The sequence below is a fragment of the Halichoerus grypus genome, chromosome X (assembly GCF_964656455.1).
Source record: "Halichoerus grypus chromosome X, mHalGry1.hap1.1, whole genome shotgun sequence".
Lineage (NCBI taxonomy): Eukaryota > Metazoa > Chordata > Mammalia > Carnivora > Phocidae > Halichoerus > Halichoerus grypus.
The window spans coordinates 85,543,278-85,567,753 of record NC_135727.1 but is presented as its reverse complement, the minus strand read 5'-3'; the positions used below and the strand labels follow the sequence as shown (position 1 = coordinate 85,567,753).

At 39.1% G+C, this 24,476-nt stretch overlaps 1 protein-coding gene across 6 annotated transcripts in view; it reads right to left on the bottom strand.

Moving 5' to 3' along the window:
• The window catches only part of PFKFB1 (6-phosphofructo-2-kinase/fructose-2,6-biphosphatase 1), a 114,988-nt gene extending 90,576 nt beyond the window's left edge, over positions 1–24,412 (bottom strand). For 2 of the 6 annotated variants that reach the window (XM_078065098.1, XM_078065099.1), the window contains exon 1: positions 18,627–19,426. In XM_078065098.1, coding sequence (XP_077921224.1) covers positions 18,627–18,723 — 97 coding nt within the window. In that variant the 5' untranslated portion in view covers positions 18,724–19,426. Of the gene's footprint in view, positions 1–14,871; positions 14,980–18,626; positions 19,427–24,026 lie in introns of those variants that run through there. The other 4 variants (XM_078065094.1, XM_078065095.1, XM_078065097.1 and 1 more) reach the window with 3 other exon arrangements.
• Between the last annotated feature and the right edge of the window lie 64 nt (positions 24,413–24,476).

The window sequence follows — 24,476 nt, the reverse complement described above, 5'->3', positions numbered from 1 at the left end:
AGTATTAGAAATTATTATAAACGACTATATGCCAATAAACTGAGCAAACTGGATGAAATGGATGCCTTCCTGGAAACCTATAAGCTGCCAAGACTGAAACAGGAAGAAACTGACAACCTGAATAGGCCAATAACCAGTAACAAAATTGAAGCATCGATCAAAAACCTCCCAAAAAACAGGAGTCCAGGGCCTGATGGATTCCCTAGGGAATTCTAACAAACATTCAAAGAAGAAATAATACCTATTCTACTGAAGCTGTTTCAAAAAATAGAAACAGAAGGAAAACTTCCAAACTCATTCTATGAGGCCAGCATTACCTTAATCCCCAAACCAGGCAAAGACCCCATCAAAAAGGACAATTTCAGACTGATATCCCTGATGAATAAGGATTCCAAAATCCTTCACAAAATCCTAGCTAATAGGATCCAACAATACATTAAAAGGATCATCCACCACGACCAAGTGGGATTTATCCCCGGGATGCAAGGGTGGTTCAACATTTGCAAATCAATCAGTGTGATAGAACACATTAAGAAGAGGAGAGAGAAGAGCCATATGGTCCTCTCCATTGATGCAGAAAAGGTATTTGACAAAATACAGCATCCTTTCCTCATTAAAACTCTTCAGAGTATAGGGATAGAGGGAACATTCCTCAAGTTCATAAAATCCATTTATGAAAAACCCACAGCGAATATCATCCTCAATGGGGAAAAGCTGAGAGCATTTCCCTTAAGATCAGGAACACATCAAGGATGCCCACTCTCACCACTATTGTTCAACATAGTACTAGAAGTCCTAGCAACAGCAATCAGACAACAAAAAGAAATAAAAGGTATTCAAATTGGCAAAGAAGAAGTCAAACTCTCTCTTTTCACAGACGACATGATACTTTATGTGGAAAACCCAAACGACTCCACCCCCAAATGACTAGAACTCATCCAGCAATTCAGTAATGTGGCAGGATACAAAATCGATGCAAAGGGAGCAAGATGGCGGAGGAGTAGGTGACCTGGATTTCGTCTGGGCTCAGGAATTCAGCTGGATAGGGATCAAACCATTCTGAACACCTACAAACACAACAGGAGATCGAAGAAAAGAATAGCAACAACTCTCTGAACAGAAAAGCGACCACTTTCTGGAAGGTAGGACGTGTGGAGAAGTGAATCCGAGGTGAAATTTGGGAGGATAGACGGCGGGGGAGGGGGCCTCCGTCAGCCGCTACCGGCAAGTGATAGAGCCGGGGAGCACAAAATCGGAACTTTTAGAAGTCTGCTCCGCTGAGGGAGGTCGCTCCGGTGGCTAAGCTGGGGGTGGAACCCTCGTGGGACAGTGTGGTCTCAGGACCCTCGGGGTCACAGAAAGACCGGGGGTGCCTGAGTGCAGCAGAGTTCCCAGGTATTGGAGCGGGGAAGCTGGCTACAGAGACGGAGCCGAGGAGCGGGCTCTCAGCTTGGGGTTGCCATAGACCGTGATCCACGGCACAGTCGGGCCACTGCTCCTCCAGCAGGGACCAACAAGCGGCAGACCCGGGGAGACTCCCCATCCTCCCCCGGGAGGAGCAGCGTGGGAGCGCACCACAGGGATCTGCTGGGTTTGGGGACTCCACACAGGGTCGGGTGCCAGAGATATAAACAGTTGGTCACCGGCCGGGTGAGCACGGAGTGCGGCCAGAGACCAGGGAGATGGGAGTGACTGACTTCTTTTCTCTGGGGGCTCACTGAGGAGCGGGGCCTCGAGTTCTCGGCTCCTCTGGGGTGGAGATTGGGAGGCCACCATTTTCACTCTCAGCCTCCAAAGATGTACGGAAAGCTTGCAGGGAACAAAGGCTCCCGAGAGCAAACCCGAGCAGATTACTTAGCCTGGACCTGGCAAGGATGGGGCAATTCCGCCTCCAGCAAAGACATTTGGGAACCACGGCAACAGGCCCCTCCCCCAGAAGATCAGCGAGAACAGCCAGCCAAGACCAAGTTTACCCATCAATGAGAACGGCAGAACTCCAGCGCTAGGAGAATACTGCACAAAGAATCCATGGCTTTTTTACCATGATTCTTTAGTCTTTCAAAGTTAATTTTTTTTTAAACTTTTTTTTTTAATTTTTCTTTTTCCCTTTTTCAACCAACATCTTATCAATCCCTTTTTTAAAAAACATTTTTATTTTTCATTTTTAGAGTCATATTCTATCCCTTCATAGTAGTTACCCGTATTTTTGGCATATCTATATGTTGTTCTCTCTTTAAAATTTAGAGATAGTTTCTTCTAACAGATCAAAATATACCCTAAATCTCTAGTGTATGGTTTTTTTCTACTCTCCTGCCTGATCACATTCTCTCCCTTTTTTCTTCTTTTTTTTTTTAAATCCTCTTCTTTCTTTTTTCAAACAACTTCTTATCAATTCCTTTTATAAAATTTTTTATAATTTTCATCTTTACAGTCACATTCCATCCCTTCATCAGATCTACCCTTATTTTTGTACATATATAAGTTTTTCTTTCTTTAAAATTTTGGGAGGCACTTTCTTCTAACAGACCAAAAGACACCCAAAATCTAGTGTGTGGCACTGATCTATGTACCAGCCTGATCATATTTGATCATATTCTGTTTTTTTTTTTTTTGTTTTGTTCTGTTTTTGTTTGTTTTTATCTTTTTCTTTCTTTCTTTTTTTTTTTCTTCTCTTTCCCTTTCTTTTCCCCCTGCTTCAGGTCTTTTCTGATTTGTTTGGAGTGTATTTTCTGGGGACATTGTTACCCTGTTAGCATTTAGTTCTCTCATTAATCTATTCTCTTCTGGACAAAATGAAAAGACGGAAAAAATCACCTCAACAAAAAGAACAAGAGGTAGTACCGACTGCCAGGGACCTACTCAATATGGACATTAGTACGATGTTGGATCTAGAGTTCAGAATCCTCTCTTTAAAGATACTAGCTAGGCTTGAATAAAGCATGGAAGTTATTAGAGAAATCCTTTCTGGAGAAATAAAAGAACTAAAATCTAACCAAGTTGAAATCAAAAAGGCTATTAATGAGGTGCAATCAAAATGGGGGCGCTAACTGCTAGGATAAATGAGGCAGAAGAGAGAATCAGTGATATAGAAGACTAAATGATGGAAAATAAAGAAGCTGAGAAAAAGAGAGATAAACAACTACTGGATCACGAAGGCAGAATTCAAGAGATAAACAATACCATAAGATGAAACATTAGAATAATTGGGATCCCAGAAGAAGAAGAAAGAGAGAGAGGGGCAGAAGGTATATTGGAGAAAATTATAGCAGAGAACTTCCCTAATTTGGGGAAGGAAACAGGCATCAAAATCCAGGAAGTACAGAGAACCCCTCTTAAAATCAATAAAAATAAGTCAACACCCCGACATCTAATAGTAAAACTTACGAGTCTCAGAGACAAAGAGAAAATCCTGAAAGCAGCTCGGGAGAAGAGATCTGTAACCTACAATGGTAGAAACATTAGATTGGCAACAGACCTATCCACAGAGACCTGGCAGGCCAGAAAGGACTGGCAGGATATATTCAGAGCACTAAATGAGAAAAATATGCAGCCAAGAATACTATATCCAGCTAGGCTGTCATTGAAAATAGAAGGAGAGATAAAAAGCTTCCAGGACAAACAAAAACTAAAGGAATTTGCAAACACAAAACCAGCCCTACAAGAAATATTGAAAGGGGTCCTCTAAGCAAAGAGAGAGCCTAAAAGCAACATAGACCAGAAAGGGATCATCTAAGCAAAAGATCAACAAGGAAATAAAGACTTTAAATGAAACACTGGACCAAATGGACTTCACAGACATATTCAGAACATTCCATCCCAAAGCAACGGAATACACATTCTTCTCTAGTGCCCATGGAACATTCTCCAGAATACATCACATTCTAGGTCATAAATCAGGTCTCAACTGGTACCAAAAGATTGGGATCATTCCCTGTCTATTTTCAGACCACAATGCTTTGAAACTAGAACTCAATCACAAGAGGAAAGTCAGAAAGAACTCAAATACATGGAGGCTAAAGAGCATCCTACTAAAGAATGAGTGGGTCAACCAGGAAATTAAAGAAGAATTAAAAAAATTCATGGAAACCAGGGCGCCTGGGTGGCTCAGTTGGTTAAGTGACTGCCTTCGGCTCAGGTCATGATCCCGGAGTCCCGGGATCGAGTCCCGCATCGGGCTCCCTGCTCAGCGAGGAGCCCGCTTCTCCCTCTGACCCTCCCCCCTCTCATGTACTCTCTTTCTCTCTCATTCTCGCTCTCTCAAATAAATAAATAAATCTTAAAAAAAAAAATTCATGGAAACCAATGAAAATGAAAACACAACTGTTCAAAATCTTTGGGATGCAGCAAAGGCAGTCCTAAGAGGAAAGTATATAGCAGTACAAGCCTTTCTCAAGAAACAAAGGTCTCAAATACACAACCTAACCCTACACCTAAAGGAGCTGGAGAAAGAACAGCAAATAAAGCCTAAACCCAGCAGCAGAAGAGAAATAATAAAGGTGAGAGAGAAATCAATGAAACAGAAACTAAAAGAACAGTAGAACAGATCAACGAAACTAGGAGCTGGTTCTTTGAAAGAATTAACAAGATTGATAAACCCCTGGCCAGACTTATCAAAAAGAAAAGAGAAAGGACCCAAATCAACAAAATCATGAATGAAAGAGGAGAGATCACAACCAACACCAAAGAAATACAAAGAATTATAAGAACATATTATGAGCAACTCTATGCCAGCAAATTAGATAACCTGGAAGAAATGGATGCATTCCTAGAGATGTATCAACTACCAAAACTGAACCAGGAAGAAATAGAAAACCTGAACAGACCTATAACCACTAAGGAAATTGAAGCAGTCATCAAAAATCTCCCAACAAACAAAAGCCCAGGGCCAGATGGCTTCCCAGGGGAATTCTACCAAACATTTCAAGAAGAATGAATACCCATTCTTCTGAAACTGTTCCAAAAAATAGAAATGGAAGGAAAACATCCAAACTCATTTTATGAGGCCACCATTACCTTGATCCCAAAACCAGACAAAGACCCCATCAAAAAGGAGAATTACAGACCAATATCCCTGATGAACATGGATGCAAAAATTCTCACCAAAATACCAGCCAATAGGATCCAACAGTACATTAAAAGGATTATTCACCACGACCATGTGGGATTTATCCCTGGGCTGCAAGGTTGGTTCAACATCCGCAAATCAATCAACGTGATACAATACATTAACAAAAGAAAGAACAAGAATCATATGATCCTCTCAATAGATGCAGAAAAAGCATTTGACAAAGTACAGTATCCTTTCTTGATCAAAACTCTTCAGAGTATAGGGATAGAGGACACATACCTCAATATCATAAAAGCCATCTATGAAAAACCTACAGCGAATATCATTCTCAATGGGGAAAAACTGAGAGCTTTCCCCCTAAGGTCAGGAACGCAGCAGGGTTGTCCCCTATCACCACTGCTATTCAACATAGTATTAGAAGTCCTAGCCACAGCAATCAGACAACAAAAAGAAATGAAAGGCATCCGAATTGGCAAAGAAGAAGTCAAACTCTCACTCTTTGCAGATGATATGATACTTTATGTGGAAAATCCCAAAGACTCCACCCCAAAACTGCTAGAACTCATACAGGAATTCAGTAAAGTGGCAGGATATAACATCAATGCACAGAAATCAGTGGCATTCCTATACACCAACAACAAGACAGAAGAAAGGGAAATTAAGGAGTTGATCCCATTTACAATTGCACCCAAAACCATAAGATACCTAGGAATAAATCTAACCAAAGAGGCAAAGGATCTGTACTCACAAATTATAAAATACTCATGAAAAAATTGAGGAAGACACAAAGAAATGGAAAAACGTTCCATGCTCATAGATTGGAAGAACAAATATTGTGAAGATGTCAATGCTACCTAGAGCAATCTACACATTCAATGCAATCCTTTTCAAAATACCATCCACTTTTTTCAAAGAAATGGAACAAATAACCCTAAAATTTGTATGGAACCAGAAAAGACCCCGCATAGCCAGAAGAATGTTGAAAAAGAAAAGCAAAGCTGGTGGCATCACAATTCTGGACTTCAAGCTCTATTACAAAGCTGTCATCATCAAGACAGTATGGTACTGGCACAAAAACAGACACATAGATCAATGGAACAGAATAGAGAGCCCAGAAATGGACCCTCAGCTGTATGGTCAACTAATCTTTGACAAAGCAGGAAAGAATGTCCAATGGAAAAAATACAGTCTCTTCAACAAATGGTGTTGGGAAAATGGGACAGCCACATGCAGAAGAATGAAACTGGACCATTTCCTTACACCACACACAAAAATAGACTCCAAATGGTTGAAAGACCTAAATGTGAGACAGGAGTCCATCAAAATTCTAAAGGAGAACACAGGCAGCAACCTCTTCGACCTCAGCCAGAGCAACTTCTTCCTAGAAACATCGCCAAAGGCAAGGGAAGCAAGGGCAAAAATGAACTATTGGGACTTCATCAAGATAAAAAGCTGTTGCACAGCAAAGGAAACAGTCAACAAAACCAAAAGATAACTGACAAATGGGAGAAGATATTTGCAAAGGACATATCAGATAAAGGGCTAGTATCCAAAATCTATAAAGAACTTATCAAACTCAACACCCAAAGAAAAAATAATCCAATCAAGAAATGGGCAGAAGACATGAACAGACATTTTTCCAAAGAAGACATCCAAATGGCCAACAGACATGAAAAAGTGCTCAACATCGCTCGGCATCAGGGAAATCCAAATCAAAAACCTCAATGAGATACCACCTCACACCAGTCAGAATGGCTAAAATTAACAAGTCAGGAAATGACAGATGTTGGTGGGGATGCGGAGAAAGGGGAACCCTCCTACACTGTTGGTGGGAATGCAAGCTGGTGCAGCCACTCTGGAAAACAGTATGGAGGTTCCTCAAAAAGTTGAAAATAGAGCTTCCCTATGACCCAGCAATTGCACTACTGGCTATTTACCCCAAAGATACAAATGTAGGGATCCGAAGGGGTACGTGCACCCCGCTGTTTATAGCAGCAATGTCTACAATAGCCAAACTGTGGAAAGAGCCAAGATGTCCATCGACAGATGAATGGATAAAGAAGATGTGGTATATATATACAATGGAATATTATGCAGCCGTCAAAAGGAATGAGATCTTGCCATTTGCAATGACGTGGATGGAACTGGAGGGTATTATGCTGAGCGAAATAAGTCAATCAGAGAAAGACATGTATCATATGACCTCACTGATATGAGGAATTCTTCATCTCAGGAAACAAACTGAGGGTTGCTGGAGTGGGGTGTGGGGTGGGAGGGATGGGGTGGCTGGGTGATAGACAGTGGGGAGGGTATGTGCTCTGGTAAGCGCTGTGAATTGTTCAAGACTGTTGAATCTCAGATCTGTACCTCTGAAATAAATAATGCAATATATGTTAAGAAAAAAAAAAGAAGAAGATAGCAGGAGGGGAAGAATGAAGGGGGGAAATCAGAGGGGGAGACCAACCATGAGAGATGATGGACTCTGAAAAACAAACTGAGGGTTCTAGAGGGGAGGGGGGTGGGAGGATGGGTTAGCCTGGTGATGGGTATTAAAGAGGGCACATTCTGCATGGAGCACTGGGTGCTGTGCACAAACAATGTATCATGGAACACTACATCTAAAACTAATGATGTAATGTATGGTGATTAACATAACAATAAAAAAGTAAAAAAAAATCAATGCACAGAAATCAGTTGCTTTCTTATACACTAACAATGCAACTGTAGAAAGAGAAATTTGGGAAACGATTCCATTTACAATAGCACCAAAAACCATAAGATACCTCGGAATAAACATATCCAAAGAGATAAAGGATCTATACTCTAGGAACTACAAAACACTCATGAAAGAAATTGAAGAAGACACAAAAAGATGGAAAAATATTCCATGCGCATGGATCAGAAGAATAAACATTGTTAAAATGTCTATGCTACCCAGAGCAATCTATACCTTCAATGCCATCCTGATCAAAATTCCAATGACATTTTTCAAAGTGTTGGAACAAACAATCCTAAAATTTGTATGGAATCAGAAAAGACACTGAATCGCTAAGGAAATGTTGAAAACGAAAAACAAAGCTGGGGGCATCACGTTGCCTGATTTCAAGCTATATTATAAAGCAGTGATCACCAAGACAGCATTGTACTGGCACAAAAACAGACATATAGACCAATGGAACAGAACAGAGAGCCCAGATATGGACCCTCAACTCTATGGTCAAATAATCTTTGACAAAGCAGGAAAAAACATGCAATGGAAAAAGACAGTCTCTTCAATATATGGTGCTGGGAAAATTGGACAGCCACATGCAGAAGAATGAAACTCGACCATTCTCTAACACCATACACAAAGATAAACTCAAAATGGATGAAAGACCTCAATGTGAGACAGGAATCCATCAAAATCCTAGAGGAGAACATAGGCAATAACCTCTTTGACATTGGCCACAGCAACTTCTTTCAAGATACATCTCCAAAAGCTAGAGAAACAAAAGCCGAAATGAACTTTTGGGACTTCATCAAGATCAAAAGCTTCTGCACAGCAAAGGAAACGGTCAAAAAACAAAGAGGCAACCCACAGAATGGGAGAAGATATTTGCAAATGACACTACAGATAAAGGGCTGGTATCCAAGATCTATAAAGAACTTCTCAAACTCAATACCCAAAGAACAAATAATCAAGTCAAAAAATGGGCAGAAGATATGAACAGACACTTCTCCGAAGAAGACATACAAATGGCTAACAGACACATGAAAAAATGTTCATCATCATTAGCCATCAGGGAAATTCAAATCAAAACCACATTGAGATACCACCTTACACCAGTTAGAATGGCAAAAATGGACAAGTTGAGAAAACAACAAATGTTGGAGAGGTTGTGGAGGAAGGGGAACCCTCTTACACTGTTGGTGGGAATGCAAGTTGGTACAGCCACTTTGGAAAACAGTGTGGAGGTTCCTCAAAAATTTAAAAATAGAGTTACCCTGTGACCCAGCAATTGCACTCCTGGGTATTTTCCCCAAAGACACAGATGTACTGAAAAGAAGGGCCATATGCACCCCAATGTTCATAGCAGCAATGTCCGCAATAGCCAAACCATGGAAAGACCCGAGATGCCCTTCAACAGATGAATGGATAAAGAAGATGTGGTCCATATATACCATGGAATATTACTCAGCCAATAGAAAGGATGAATACCCAACTTTTACATCAACATGGATGGGTCTGGAGGAGATTATGTTAAGTGAAATAAGTCAAGCAGAGAAAGTCAATTATCATATGGTTTCACTTAATGGTGGAACGTAAGGAATAGCATGGAGGACATTAGGAGAAGGAAGGGAAAAATGAAGGGGGGGAATCTGAGGGAGAGATGAACCATGAGAGACTATGGACTCTGAGAAACAAACAGGGTTCTAGAGGGGAGGGGGGAGGGGGGATTGGTTAGCCCAGTGATGGGTATTAAGGAGGGCAGGTACTGCATGGAGCACTTGGTGTTATATGAAAACAATGGATCATGGATCACCACATCAAAAACTAATGATGTATTGTATGGTGACTAACATAACATAATAAAATTTAAAAAAAAAGAAAGTAAAAAATATACATCATACAAAGTGCAACCAGAAGGAAGTTGGAGTTCCTATACTAATGTCAGAGAAAGTAGATGTTTAAAAACATTGCTAAACATATGTAAGGACACTTTATAAGGACAAAAGGGTCAATTCTTAAAGAATATATAATCATTATAAATATATAACCTTAAGAACAGAGCCCTAAATAGTTGGAGCAAAAACTGACAGAATTGAAGGAAGAAATTCAATGACAAAGGCTAGAGACTTTAATACTCCACTTTCAATAATGAATAGAACAACTACACATGAAATCAATAGAGAAACAGAAGACTTGCACAACACTATGCACAAAAGAGTCCTAACAGACATCTTTAAAACATTTCACCCAAAAACAGCAGAATACACATTCTTCTTAAGTGCACATTGAACATTCTCCAGGATAGATCATATTCTAAGCCATAAAACAAGCTTCTGTAAATTTAAAAGGATTCCATTCATATAAAGTATGTTCTCTAATCACAAGGGTGTGAAATTAGAAATTAATATCAGAGAGAACTTTGGGAAATTCAAAAATATGTGAACCAGAAGGAAGAATATAATAATTAAACAGAGAATAAGAAAGCATTAGAGAAAATCAACAAAACCAAAAGTTGGTTCTTTGAAAAGATTAACAAACACAACAAACCTTTAACTAGATTAACAACAGCAACAACAAAAAGCCCTCAAATTAAGAAATTCAGGAATGAAGGACGGGTTATTACTATTGACCCTACAGAAATAAAAAGAGAATTATAAGGGAATACCATGAGCAGCTCTATACCAACACAATAGATGAGTTAGATAAATGGACAAATTATGACAGTGATACAAACTCCAAAACTGACTCAAAAAGAAATCTGATTTGATCTATAACAAGTAAAGTGATTGAATAAACAAAAAACTTGCTATGAAGATAAGTAATTCTTTTTTTTTGCTTTTTATTTTTTTAATTTTATTTTAAAATAGCTATGACCCAGCAATTGCACTACTGACACAGACACAGAAAGGATTAATACTTATCATTTACATCAACATGGGTGGAACTGGAGGGTACTATGCTGAGCAAAGTAAGTCAACCAGAAAAAGGCAATTATCTTATAGTTTTACTCATATGTGGAATATAAGAAACAGCACAGAGGATCATAGAAGAAGCGAGGGAAAACTGAATGGGAAGTCATCAGAGAGGGAGAAAAACCATGAAAGACTCTTAGCTGTAGGAAACAAACTGAGGGTTGCTGGAGGGGAGGTGGGTGGGGGGATGGGGTAATTGGGTGATGGGCATTAAGGAGGGCATGTGACGTGATGAGCACTGGGTGTTATATGAAACTGATAAATTATTGAACACTACATCTATAACTAACAACTAAGTTGGCTAATTGAATTTAAATAAAAAATAAATGATATATAAAATTTTTAAAAAAGGAAACATCAATGAAACCAGGACATGGTTCTTTGAAAAAAATCAATAAAGTTGATAAACCTCTAGCCAGTCTTGTCAAGTAAAAAGGAGGAAGCGTTCAAATAAACTCACAAATGAGAGAGAACTAACAACCAATACCACAGAAATACAAATAATCATTAGAGAATATTATGAAAAAAACTATATGCCAAAAATTGGACAAACTAGAGGAAATGATAAGTTCCTAGAAATATATAAACTACCACAACTGAAACAGGAAGAAATAGAAAACTTGAACAGAACAATAACCAGCATAGAAATTGAATCAGTAATTAAGAAACTCCAAACAAACAAAAGTCCAGGACCAGATGGCTTCACAGGTGAATTCTACCAAACATGGCCAAGAGATACATGAAAAGATGTTCATCATCACTTACCATCAGGAAATGCAAATCAAAACTACAATAAGATATCACCTCATACCTGTCAGCATGGTAAAATCAACAACAGAAGAAACATCATGTGTTCAAAAGGATGTGAAGAAAAAGAAATCGTCTTGCACTGTTTGTGGGAATGCAAACTGGTGCAGCCACTGTGGAGACAGTATGGAGATTCCTCCAAAAGTTAACAATGGAACTACCTTGTGATCCAGCAATGGAGCTAGTGGGTATTTAACCAAAGAATACAAGAGCACTAATTCAAAGGGATACATAAACTCCTATGTTTATAGCAGCATTATTACAATACCCATGGTATGAAAGCAACAGAATTATCCATTGATTGATGAATGGATAACGAAAATGTATTATATATTTATAAGAGAATATTATTCAGGCATAAAAATGAATAAAATCTTGCCATTTGCAATGATGTGGATGGAACTAAAGAACATACTGCTAAGAAAAATAAGTCAGTCATAGAAAGACTAATACCATATGATTTCATTCACATGTGGAATTTAAATAACAAAACAAGCAAAAGAAAAAACAATAAGAGAGAGAGACAAAACAAGAAGCAGATTCTTAATTATAGAGAACAATCTGATGGTTACCAGAGTGGAGGAGGCTGGAGGGATGGGTGAAATAGGTGATGGAAATTAAGAAGTGCACTAGTTGTGATGAGCACAGGGTGAGGTATGGAAGTGTTGAATTACTATATTGTACATCTGAAACTAATATGACACTATATGTTAATTAACTGGAATTTAAATAAAAACTGAAAAAAACAAATAACTTTGGATTAGACATTGGTTTCTGGGATCTGATACTTAAAGCACAAGCAAGAAATGACAAAATAAATAATTAGACATTATCAAAATTAAATTTTTTTTTTTTTTGCTTCAGAAGATACTATTAAGAAAGTGAAAAAGCAGCTCAGAATGGGAATAAATATTTGCAAATCATATATCTGGTAAGAGTCTAATTTTCAGAATATATGAACAACTCATACAAATCAACCTTAACAAAAAGACAAATAACCCTTGGGGCACCTGGATGGCATAGTCAGTTAAGTGTCTGATTCTTGGTTTCAGCTCAGGTCATGATCTCAGGGTCATGATCTCAGGGTTGCGAGATCAAGCCCCACATCAGGCTCTGCACTGAGTGCAGAGTCTGCTAAAGTTTCTCTCTCTCTCTCTCCCTCTGCCCCTCCCACCTGCTCATTTTCTCTCTCAAATAAATAAATAAATATTTTTAAAAAGACAAATAATCCAATTTAAAAATAGGCAAAGCATTTGAATAGACATTTCTCCAAAGAATATGTACAAATAGCCAATAAGTTTATGAAAAGATGTTCAACATCATAGTCATTAGTGAAATGCAAATGAGCATCATGAGATATCATTTCATATTCACTTAAGATGGGTATTATAAAAAATGGACAATAACAAGTGTTAGTGAAGATACAGAGAAATTAGAACCCTCATATGTTGCTTTTGGGGATGTAAAACTTTGAAAAACAGTTTGGCCACTTTGAAAAACAGTTTGACAGTTCCTTAAAGCATCATAGATTGAGTTATCAGATGACTCAGCAATTCTGCTCCTAGGTATATATCCAAGAGAAATGAAAACATATGTCCACACAAAAACTTGTACAACAATGTTCATGGCAGCATTATTCATAATTGCCAAAAGTGGAACCAGCCCAAATGTCCATCAATTTATGAGTAAACAAATGTGGTATAGCCATACAGTTGAATATCATTCAGTTATAAAAAGAAGTACCTACACATGATACAACATGGATTAGCCTTGCACACATTTTGCCCAATGAGAACAGGCAGGTACAAAAGGCTACATATTGTATGATTCCATTTGTATGAAATGTCCAAAACAGGCAAATCTATAGAGACAATAAACAGATTACTGTTTGCCAGGGGCTGAGGGGAAAGGGGATCTGGAATGACTCTAAAGGGTATAGGGTCTCTTTTGAGGCTGATGAAAATGTTCTGGAATTACTGGTGATGGTATACAACCATGTGAATATAATAAAAACCACTAAATTGTATATTTTAAAATGGTTTATTTCACATTATGTGAATTATATCTCTATCAAAAACAATTTTTTAGAAAGCATAGGAAAAGTTATACCAAGCAAATATTAAGCTAAATAAAAGTAATGTAATAATATCAGAAAAATATTTTTATTTTAGGGCAAAATGCCAAAGATACTAAATTACCAGAAATAATTTCCTTACACATTGATAAAGTATTAAATTCACCAGGAAGATATAACAGTTGTAAATTTTTTATAATTATTTACAAAGCATCAAAATTGACATAGTTACAAGGAGACAGTAACAAATTTTTCATATCAACAAGTAGACAACACCCCAGAAGAATGTAGAACATTTGAGCTAGATTAACAAACATGACTTAATTGAAGTATATACTACACTAAACCCAACTATAAAATGTGTATTTTTTCAAGTGCTTATGGAATGTTTATTAAAAGTGACCTTTTGTTGGTCCATAAGGCAAATCTAAATAGGTTTCAAAGAACTGAAATCACAGGAAGTTTGTTCCCTGACAAGAATGTAATCAAAATGGAAATGGCAAGGGCACTGATCTGTCAAGACCGAAGTTGGCCAACGGACTGGCACCAAATTCCTGCTGTGTCAGGCATTAACCCTTTAGTTGCTAAATGGAGATTAATAGGTCCCCACAGTCCTGAGTAAAGGGCTGAGGTGCCTAGGGCAAGGAGTAAGTGGTGGGGAAACTAAGAAAGCTGGGAACAGTGATTATTTACCAAATAATCTGGAAATATTTAAAAAAATCCTTATGTCCATACAATTATGCATCTGAGGAATATCAGTCCTATTTTTTTATCACCTCTATTTAGTAGGTAAATTATAGCATCAGATGCTTATACTCAAAAACAGGAAAGTCTGAAAATTAATGAGCAGAAGTTAAAAAGAAAAATCAAAAGAAAGTGAAAGAAATAGAATAATGGTAAGAAAAAACAGTTAAATAGAAAACAAAGATATAACAGAGATGTAAAAAGCCAAAAGTTGATTATTTTTAAAAACTTATAAAAGTGACAAACTTCTGGCAAGACTGATCAAGAGGAAAACGAGAAGATACCAATAAACAATATTAGAACAAAAGAGAGGACATAACTGCAAATGCAACATTTAAAAATCTGAATATAAGAACTTCAAGCAAATACATTTAAAAAGTGATCTGAGATAGAAAAATTCCTAGAAAACCATAACTTAATATTAACAAGTAGAAATAGCAAACTGGAATGATTCTATAACTATTTAAAAGATTGTATTAGTTAAAAATTTTCTTACAAAGAAGATAGTAGGCTCAGATGTTTTTATTTGGAAGTTGTGCCACCTTGTATAACCTCTGTCAGAAAACAGAATGAAAGGAAATCATTCCCACTTCATTTTATGCCACTAAAATCAAATAGAGAAACATGAGAACCATGGTAAAATTAGAAACCAAGCTCATTCATGAACAAAATACCAAATTCCTAAATAAAATATTAATGAACTAAATCCAGCAGTTTTTATTTATCCTAGGACTGCGAGATTAGTTCAACACAAGAAACATCTCCAATGTAATTCACATTAACAAATTAAAATAGAAAATTAACATGTCATCTCAAGAAATAGAGAAAATACATTTAATAAATTTCAAAGTTTACTCATTTAAGAAAATCCTACTGGCAAACTAAGAATAAACTGGAACTTTTTTTTTTTTTTTAGAGAGATTTTATTTATTATTTGACAGAGAGATTGAGAAAGAGCAGGGGGAGAGGCAGGCAGAGGGAGAGGGAGAAGCAGACTCCCTGCCGAGCAGGGAGCCCCGATGTGGGACTCAATCCCAGGACCCTGAGATCCTGACCGGAGCCGAAGGCAGATGCTTAACCAACTGAGCCACCCAGGCACCTGGAACTTCTTTAACCTATTAAGTGAAATCTACAAAAAACTACTGCAAATTTACTCAATGGTGAAACTTTAAAAACATTCCCTTTAAAATTAGGATCAACATAACAATGCACACTATTAACATTTCTATTCAACACTGTACTTAAAATGGTGTGCTTTTGTTGGAGATGAGAGGTCCCAGGAGTGCAGTAATATAAGAAAAAGAGATACAAAAATATAAAGATGGGAGGTGAAAAAAGAGAATTGTCATTTACATATAAATTATCAAAATTAATAAGAAAGTTTATCAGGTTTTCTAGTTACAAATGCAATATACAAAAACTACAATTATATTCATATACATTAGCAATAAACTGCTATAAAATGTAATTTTCTAAAAAGGTATTGTTTACAATAGCAACAAGAAATAAAGGAATTTCTTATAATGATATGCAAGCCCCTTCAAATTATAAAACTTCACTTGAATAACATGAAAAGGTTTTAAATAGATGGAGAGACATACTGTGTTTACAGAAGACTCAATGTCACAGAGATTGATCTTAATTTGATCTTAAATTGATCTACAGATTGAATGTAATTCCAATCAAAATCCCAAAATTCTGTGTGTATGTGTGTGTGTATGTGTGTAACTTGAAAAGCTGAGTCCAAAATTTATGCAGACAAAAAATTTTACTGCAGTATTGTTCATAACCAAAAACTAGAAACTACCTAAATGTGCAGTTAGATGGAAAGGGGCGCCTGGGTGGCTCAGTCGGTTAAGCGGCTGCCTTCAGCTCAGGTCATGATCCCAGGGATCTGGGATGGAGTCCTGCATCATGCTCCCTGCTCAGTGGGGTGTCTGCTTCTCCCTTTGCCCCTCCCCCTACCCATGATCTCTCCCTCTCTCATGCACTTGCTCTCTCTCTCTCAAATAAATAAACAAAATCTTAAAAAAAAAAAACAGATGGATAAACCATGAGGTATTCACAAAATGTAGTACTACACAGCAAGGAGAATAAACAATATAACTACATGCAACAATAATATAGATGGCACACAAAACATAACACTGAATGAGAAAACAAGTCCAGATGGACATACACAGCTTTTCAGGCACTTTACACATGTTAATGCATTTAATTCTCAGAACAACATCATTGATTGTGTTCATCTCCTCACCCACTGCCCTTTTTGGAACCAGGCAGGTCTAGAGAGGATGCTCCAAGCAAAGGATGATTAAGATCTTTCAGTGGTAAATAGACTCCCCAGCAAGGGAGATGAGGCAGACATTTTCCAGGGCAGGATTTGGCAAACACTAAGTTTATTGTGTCTGCGGTCTGACATAATTCAATCAATCACTAATGAGCGACTGTCTTGTACACACAGAGCCCATGCTTGCCTATGGTGAGTAGTAGAGTGAGTGGAAGTAGAGCATTAAACATCTGCTATGTGCCAGGTTCTGAGCTTGATGCTGAGGATATGATGGGCAGAAAGACCACGCACCCACCTTCTTGTTTAAATAATAACTAACATTTATGGAGCACTTACTATGAGCTGGACATTCTAAGCATTTTATATATTTTATTCTCTAATCTTCACGACAACACTATTATTCACTTCTTTTTACAGATGAAGAAATGGAAGCACAGGGAGGTAAAGAGACATGCCCAAAGTCACAGAGGCAGGAGGTGGCAGAGCTGGGATTCAAACCTAGGCAGTCTGGATCCAGACCTCTGAATCACTGAATCATCCCAACAACACAGTGTGAGAAATAGTTATTAGTTCTGTTTTGCAGCTAAGGAAAGAGAGGCTCAGAACTAAAGTGAGCACATATTTGTTTTGCACCCTCTATGTGACAGAGACTATATTAGGTGATTTATGTATATTATTTCTGCAACCTGAAGGACAGAGTTCATGGAAATATAAAGGTCCTAACTCTGGAGGACCCAGGTATGCAAAGACTGGCTTGCCTGCTTGTCAACTAAATCCAACAGCCCCTTGGAAAGAAATAAAGTGGTTCACTGGATGGCGGTGGGATGTAATTCTCAGTCTCATCCAGGCTCCTAGATCTCTAGATGAGTGAGTGAAACTGCTCGTGGAGAGAAGGAAAGAGAACAGGAGGCTGTTTTTTTTCTGCCTCTCCCTCTTCTTCCTCCATCTACATCTTGCATACTATACACCATATTTAATATCCTACATCTTCCTGTATTCTCTAAGCAACTACCTCTCCTCCCAATAGCACTGAGCCTGGACCTCCTCTAGCGTTAGCATAGTGGGAGCTTGGTCAGGTGGACCTCAAAATGTCTGGGTCCCACAGTCCACAGCTGTCTTATCTCTGCCCACCTCATGGTTCCTCAGGCCATAATCCTTGGGCTGGAAGCACCTTGGTCTACAACCGTCCCCTGTTATCTGTGGGAAATGGTATACTTCAGTGTTTTTAAAAAAAATATTTACAAGTTTTGTTTGCTTCTCCTTTGTCTCTGTTTTCTTAAATTTTCAAAATGAATATTACACAGCAGGCTCTTCCTGAGAGGCTGTTTTCTCTCTCAAATTCCCAGAGTAGCAAAAGTGTCCATGTGTGCCAAGAAGGCAATGCAGGAGACAGGACACCCAGACTTTCCCAACTCAGACAGGTATAGACTTATTAGAAGAGGCTTGAGAAAAGGGAGGAGCAAAACTGACCAATGGCATGGTACTGTTGTGTATCCAGCACCTGTTCCCTGAGAAATTATGCCAGGAACCATTACCTTATTTCACCCAAGCACTATCAGACAGGACCAATTTCCAGACACTTCATTGAGGTCACCAAAATGAAACATTCTAGGCTAGCACTGAACAGTTCCAAACTAGCAATGTCAAATTTCAAACAGGAAGCATTTCAAATAAGCTCTGGATAAGAAAGGAAAAAAAGTGCCTAGTCAAAAATCCCTCTAAGATGGTCTTTACCTAATCCTCATTCTTTCTCTGTCCTTCATCTCTCTCTTTCTCTTATTCTTTCTCTATCTTTTCTGACATTATCCTTTTGTTGTTCTACAGTTACTTCATTCAGCTGCTTATCTAGTCCAACTTTCAGGTTGGGTTAGGGGTAGATGGGGGGGGCATGTCCTTTGCTCTTCTTCTACACCCACTCTACCACCACCACCTTGAAGCCCATGAAAGCAAATCACACTTACAGCCCCTCCTCTGCTGTAGCCGACTGCTGCCACTGCTGTGTGGAATCCAGATCTTCTGCAACCTGGTTTGGGTGAGTTCTCCCATCTCTCGAGACATCTTAGGTGTCGCAGCTAATGACACCACTGTCCACAAGGTACTGGGCCTCACTTCCTGTCTTACTAGCTGTCTCCTCTGTTAATGTGGCCACAGCAGCAGGTGGACAGAGTTGGGACAGGCAGGTGCACTGGGCTTCTGAGCCCTCTGGCAGCCTGTCTCCAGCCCCCTCTCCTCTTTCCTAGTCCTTGCCTGACTTGCCTGCCTCTGTGCCTGTATATACCAGTGGGGGCTTGGGTGCAGAGAGAGAGGTTGGGCAGAGGTCAGCAGAGGCCTCTGAACTCCAAGGGCTGTGTACATAGGAGATAAGTTGGAGCCCAGCAAGGAAGGCAGCCAGCAAGACAGCCTAGGTCTGGCCAGTTACTTCCCTCCAATGAAGACAGGACTAGTAGAACATGCAAATAAAAGACCAAAGATCATGTGCTTATATCCTGTGTGGGGTGGAAAAGGTAAAGGTGATGGAGGCAGGTCTCAGCCACTTTCACAGCTTTGAAATAAAAAAAAAAAAATGGGCCCAAGTATAATGTCAAGTTCTAACCCAGAAACAGAGATCCACATCAGAAATTCAAGGTTCTCAAGTACAAACAAAATCCCTACTGAAAAATGCACTTTTGAGCTAGCAATCAAAAACCAGAACTGGAAGTGGAAGGTTCATTGTCTCACTGTTTCCCCCCACCCAAAATGTTATTGCGACCGTTGTCTTCCCCTGAATTCTGCTGCCTTTCCTACCACAGGGCCTCTCCCTCCTAAAATGTGCTGCTTGGGGTCACTCTTGGGAGAGATGGGCACCATCTGATCATCTTTATGTTCTCCCCAGCCAAGGCTAAATAAATTAGAGTAAACCTGACACCTTGGGAAGAGAAGTAAATGTAGCCATTTCTGTGGGGAGAGATAGTAAGCACTGCACACATGGCTGCCAGCTGCCATTAGGTGCCCTAGGAAGAAAGGCCTCATGATCTGACTACAGTTCTTCATACCAAGCTGAGGAGATGGAGGCTTAGGGTGAAGGTTGCAGCAGGCTGAGTGTGGGGAGCAGGGAGCAATGACCTCAAAGTAGGACAAGTCCATAGGACAGAGCCATCCCACCCAGATGTGTCTACTTTACCTTCCCCCCTTCCCCTGGGGGGAAGAGCTCATGTAATGACACAGCGTACCTGGAATATGTCCAAGTGTACTCTTACTTCATTCTTTTGCAACATTCCCACCCCCTGATGAACCTCCAATGATTGGCTACAAGGAATCTCAACTTTCTTCCGTTGAACTGGGCTACACAGGAACAAGCTTTTGGGTATAGAAATCTCTAATCCCTTTCCTCCAATGTTCTTGGCTGCACTTTGCCTTTTAAGAAGTTCCCTAAAAGTTTACTCTCAGTATCCTAGTCTATACAAAGGTTAGATTCCCTCTAGTTGTGTATAAATCAATCCAAACCTTCAATACATTTTGGAGCCTGCCCATCTAAATGAATTTACTGAGGCAGTGAATCACAGTGGTTAACAGCAATGGGCTGGGGAGCCATACTACCTGAATGGAATCCCACCTCTTCCCCCATTATGAGATCCTGGGCAGAAAACTTAAATTCACAGTGCCTCAGTTTTTTCATCTGATAAGAGTATCTACCCACTTAAAGTTGTTGAAAACTCAACGTGTTAATACACATAAAGCAACCTGGGAAATGTTCGAAATACATTAGTTAACACCTATTCCCTTTGTGAAGTAAATGATCAATCACCTCTTTGGCTAATCTGAAACTTCTAATGTAATGCTGGGTATACAAGAAACAATAAAGGGAATTTATAACATATAACAAAGGGTTAATATTTATAATAAAGAGCTCCTGCCAATCAATTAGAAAGGTAAATCTACTTTAACTTTTTTGGTTTTGTGATACAGAAGGCCCTAGAAATCATTTCACCTGATCTTCTCTGGTAAGAAAATGGAGGCCTAGAGAGGGGAAGTATTTTCCTAAGGCCCTATAGCAAACAAGTGCCCAAGTCAGAACACTGAGGACCTGGTTTTTCCCAGTCCAAGGCTTTTTTCTGTTAATTGATCAATTTAGCTTGACTTAAGAATGTGGTATTCCAAATTATCTCAGAACCTTTAGAGTTTTAGAACTAGACTTTGGAAGAGATACAACTCTCTTAATCCTAATAAGTCTCCTAATAAGTATTACTCTGCCAATGCTAATATTTTATTTTTCCTCAGCATTGGCTTTGCCAGCTACTGAGTTGTTTTTTTTCTTTTTCTGACATTGCAATATTGCCTTTTGTATATTTTTGTGTTACTTTTTTAATTGAAGTATAATTAACATACAGTGTTATATTAGTTTCAGGTGTACAGTATAATAATTCAATAATTCTATGCATTTCTCAGTACTCATCTAGATAAGTGTACTCTTAATCCCCTCTATCTATTCTACCCCTCCCCTCGTCAACCCCGCCCTGCAACCACCAGTTTGTTCTCGTGTTTAAGAGTGTGTTGTCTTTATTCTTCTTTGTTTGCTTCTTAAATTCCACAAATGAGTGAAATCACATATTTGTCTTTCTCTGACTGACTTACTTCACTTATCATAATACTTTCTAGCTCCATCTATGTCATTGCAAATGGCAAGATCTCCTTCTCTTTATGCCTGAGTAGTATTCCATTATATGTGTAGGGGTGTGTGTGTATGTGTGTATGTGTGTATAGTGTGTGTGTGTGTGTGTGTGTGTGTATCTATATCTCTATATATGTATCAGATCCATTCATCTATTGATAGACACTTGGGCTGCACCTTAGCTTTGTAAATAAGGCTGCAATAAACATAGGGGTGCATTTGAGTTAGTATTTTAATTTTATTTGGGTAAATACTCAGTAGTGGAATTGCTGGATCATATGGTATTTCTACTTCTATTTTTAATTTTTTGAGGAACCTCCATACTGTTTTTCACAGAGGTCCCATCAATTTGCATTCCCACTAACAGTGTATGAAGGTTCCTTTTTTTCCCCCCACATCCTTGCCAACACTAGTTATTTCTTGTGTTTTTTATTTTATCCATTCTGATAGATCTAAGGTAATATCTCACTTTGATTTGCAATGCTAATAATCTTAATAATAACCCTTTACATGTAAGTTTTCCATTGCCCACAAAGTAACAACATATTCCATATCCTAGTTGCTCCTTACAAACATTCTCACTAGTTTCTTAGGGTAACTAAGGTCTAGGGAAGGGAAGTAGCTTGTCCAAGGTAATTGAGCCAGTCACATGAATCCCCTTCTATGTTTATAGTTTTGTCCTCATGACCCTGCCAAGAGGCAGAGAGATAATTTTAGCAGCAGGAAATCTGAGATAGGAGGCTAGCAAGCTATTGGCAAGGTCTGAAAGGGTAAACCTGGGGTCCAGGCTTGAAAACCCAAGTTAAAATTGCCTGGAACTGGAACTAGCTAGCTGGTTGTTTGTTGTTGTTATTGTTGTGTTGTTTTATTTTGCTTTTGTGGTTATGTGTGTGTTTATCTGGGTTTTTTTGTTTGTTTACCTCTGTTACCAACTTTGATCCTAGAAGCAGGAGAACTAGAACTAAACAAGCTTTATGGAAAGGTCTCAGAATGGCTGTTCTAAATCAAGCCCCAACCTAATTCTCCAGCCATGTCTCTCTTTAGACCCCCATGCTTAAACTGCACTGGCTGACTCACTGAGTCCCCAAACATAACATATACTTTTTTACCTCTGGACCTTTGCTCTACCTGAAATGCCTTCTCTTTCCTTCCATCCTCAATGAAATCTGACTCACTCTTCAAGAACTGGTTCAATGTTGCCTCCTCTGGGAAACTTTCCCTGTAACCTGGGACAGGCATTACCTTTAGTTTTCATATTGTCTATATGATTCCATTTATCTGAGCAAGTATCCACCAGTTTTTACTGGTGTACTTCCTTACTAGACTGTGAGTTCCTTGAGGATGGGGACTAGACCTCAATTATCTGAGATCAGTGTTTCCAGTGTCCAGCTCAGGTGCTGGCAAAGAGGAGACACTTGCTCAATGAGTATTTGTACAATCTATCTCTCTGCCCTAAATGAGATGAACATATAGACAAATAATCCCCCATTCAGAAAGTTAAATATTATAACTGAGATCTATGCAGGGAACTGGGTGGGCAAACTAACTAGGTCTGAAAGTAGAAGGTGGTATCTAGAAAGTTTCTCAACCTTGAATGGGGTAGAATAGAATAAACAAAAGAATGAAGTCCCCTACCCCGAAAAAGTCCAATTAACTGTTGCAGAAAAAGAGTTCACTCAGTATCAGAGACTCACTCAAGACCAAGATCTGAACCACAAATTCTAAAATGGGGTTAACTCTAGGGAGAAAAAGCACACAGTGTGACTTCCTGAGGCCCACAGATCCTGACCATCTTCCCAAAGTGTGGGGTGCAAAGAAGAATTCTATTAAAAGCATTATTAAGACCATACTCATGGGTTACAAAATCACAAATGGGGTATCTCTATTAGTAATTCTTGGGAGTGTGTGGGTATAAATGCATTTGTGGGGGACAAGGGTGTACAGGGGAGATTGGCCACATGCTTATAGTTTATGTGCTGATACATGAGTATTAGGCCTTCTGTGGCAGCAGCCTAGGTACCACTTCCTTTGTAGCCACTGCCCTGGCTCACTATCCCCCCACTATATTCAGCCCCATGCCTGGGGCCCAAGGCTCACTACATCCTACCTAGGAGTGGCTCTCTACAGACCATAGTCACTCCAGGAGAAGAGCAGCTGGAGGTCTGTGGGTGGTATTACCCGCGGAGGCTACAGAAAAAAAACAGGATCACTAATCTCAGACAGAGCATGGAAGTCCTGAAACATCTCCAGAAATTTGGTTCCTGTTCTACTCCTCTTCATCTTGAGACAGCCCTCTGAAGGAAGTAGGCCATGGACTTCAATTTCCATTTTAGTAAGGAGGTTATTGAAGCCCAGAGAAGGTGAAAATCTTGTTCAAAGTGCCACAGCAAACCAGACCCACTTTATACACCATTGGAGAGGTGCGAGATATAATCCCTACCATCCAGTTCACTCAAAACTGGAATAGATCAAGATAGACTTCTAAAGGTGCTAGGGAAATGCCCTTTTGGTCAGTGTCCCACAAAGACAGGTGGGGATGGTTGACAGATAGGTAGATAGATAATTAGATATAAATATCATCTTTCCCCCAACTCTCCCATACCCTTTAAGGCACACTTCAAGTAACCCCTATATAAAGAAAATTTTCCAGAGAGCCTAAAGAATGGATTTGGATTTGTGTACCCCTATCTATTTTTCCTTCTGTCTCACCTACCTGTTCTCCTAGAGGTTTTTTCTTCCATCACTAATTATCCGACCACACAGCTTTCTTGCATTTAGACCTTCAAAGCAGGTACAGGGATGGCGTCAAAGAGGGAGTCTGGAGGCGTTGGTTGGTTCCTTGAAAAGGCTGTGGAAATACCCTTGATAAGAAGGGCATGTGTGCACTCTTGAAATATCAGCTGTGTTAGTTGTCAAGGAAGTTCCTGAGCCATCCGGAACCTTTTCTCATCAGGCCAACCATGTGTTCACCTTGCCCCAAAGGTCAGAACTAATATTAACAAGCAACTGCAGAATGGGGAAATTAAAACCAGCAATGTAGACAGGCTAGATCTGGATTTCCTCGGGTCTGAGTTGCAGGTTGGTCTTCAGTGTAAATGGGCATGATCTCTTACTGGACAGTGATTTGGCAATATGAAGCAAGAGCAATAAAAATGTTAATTTC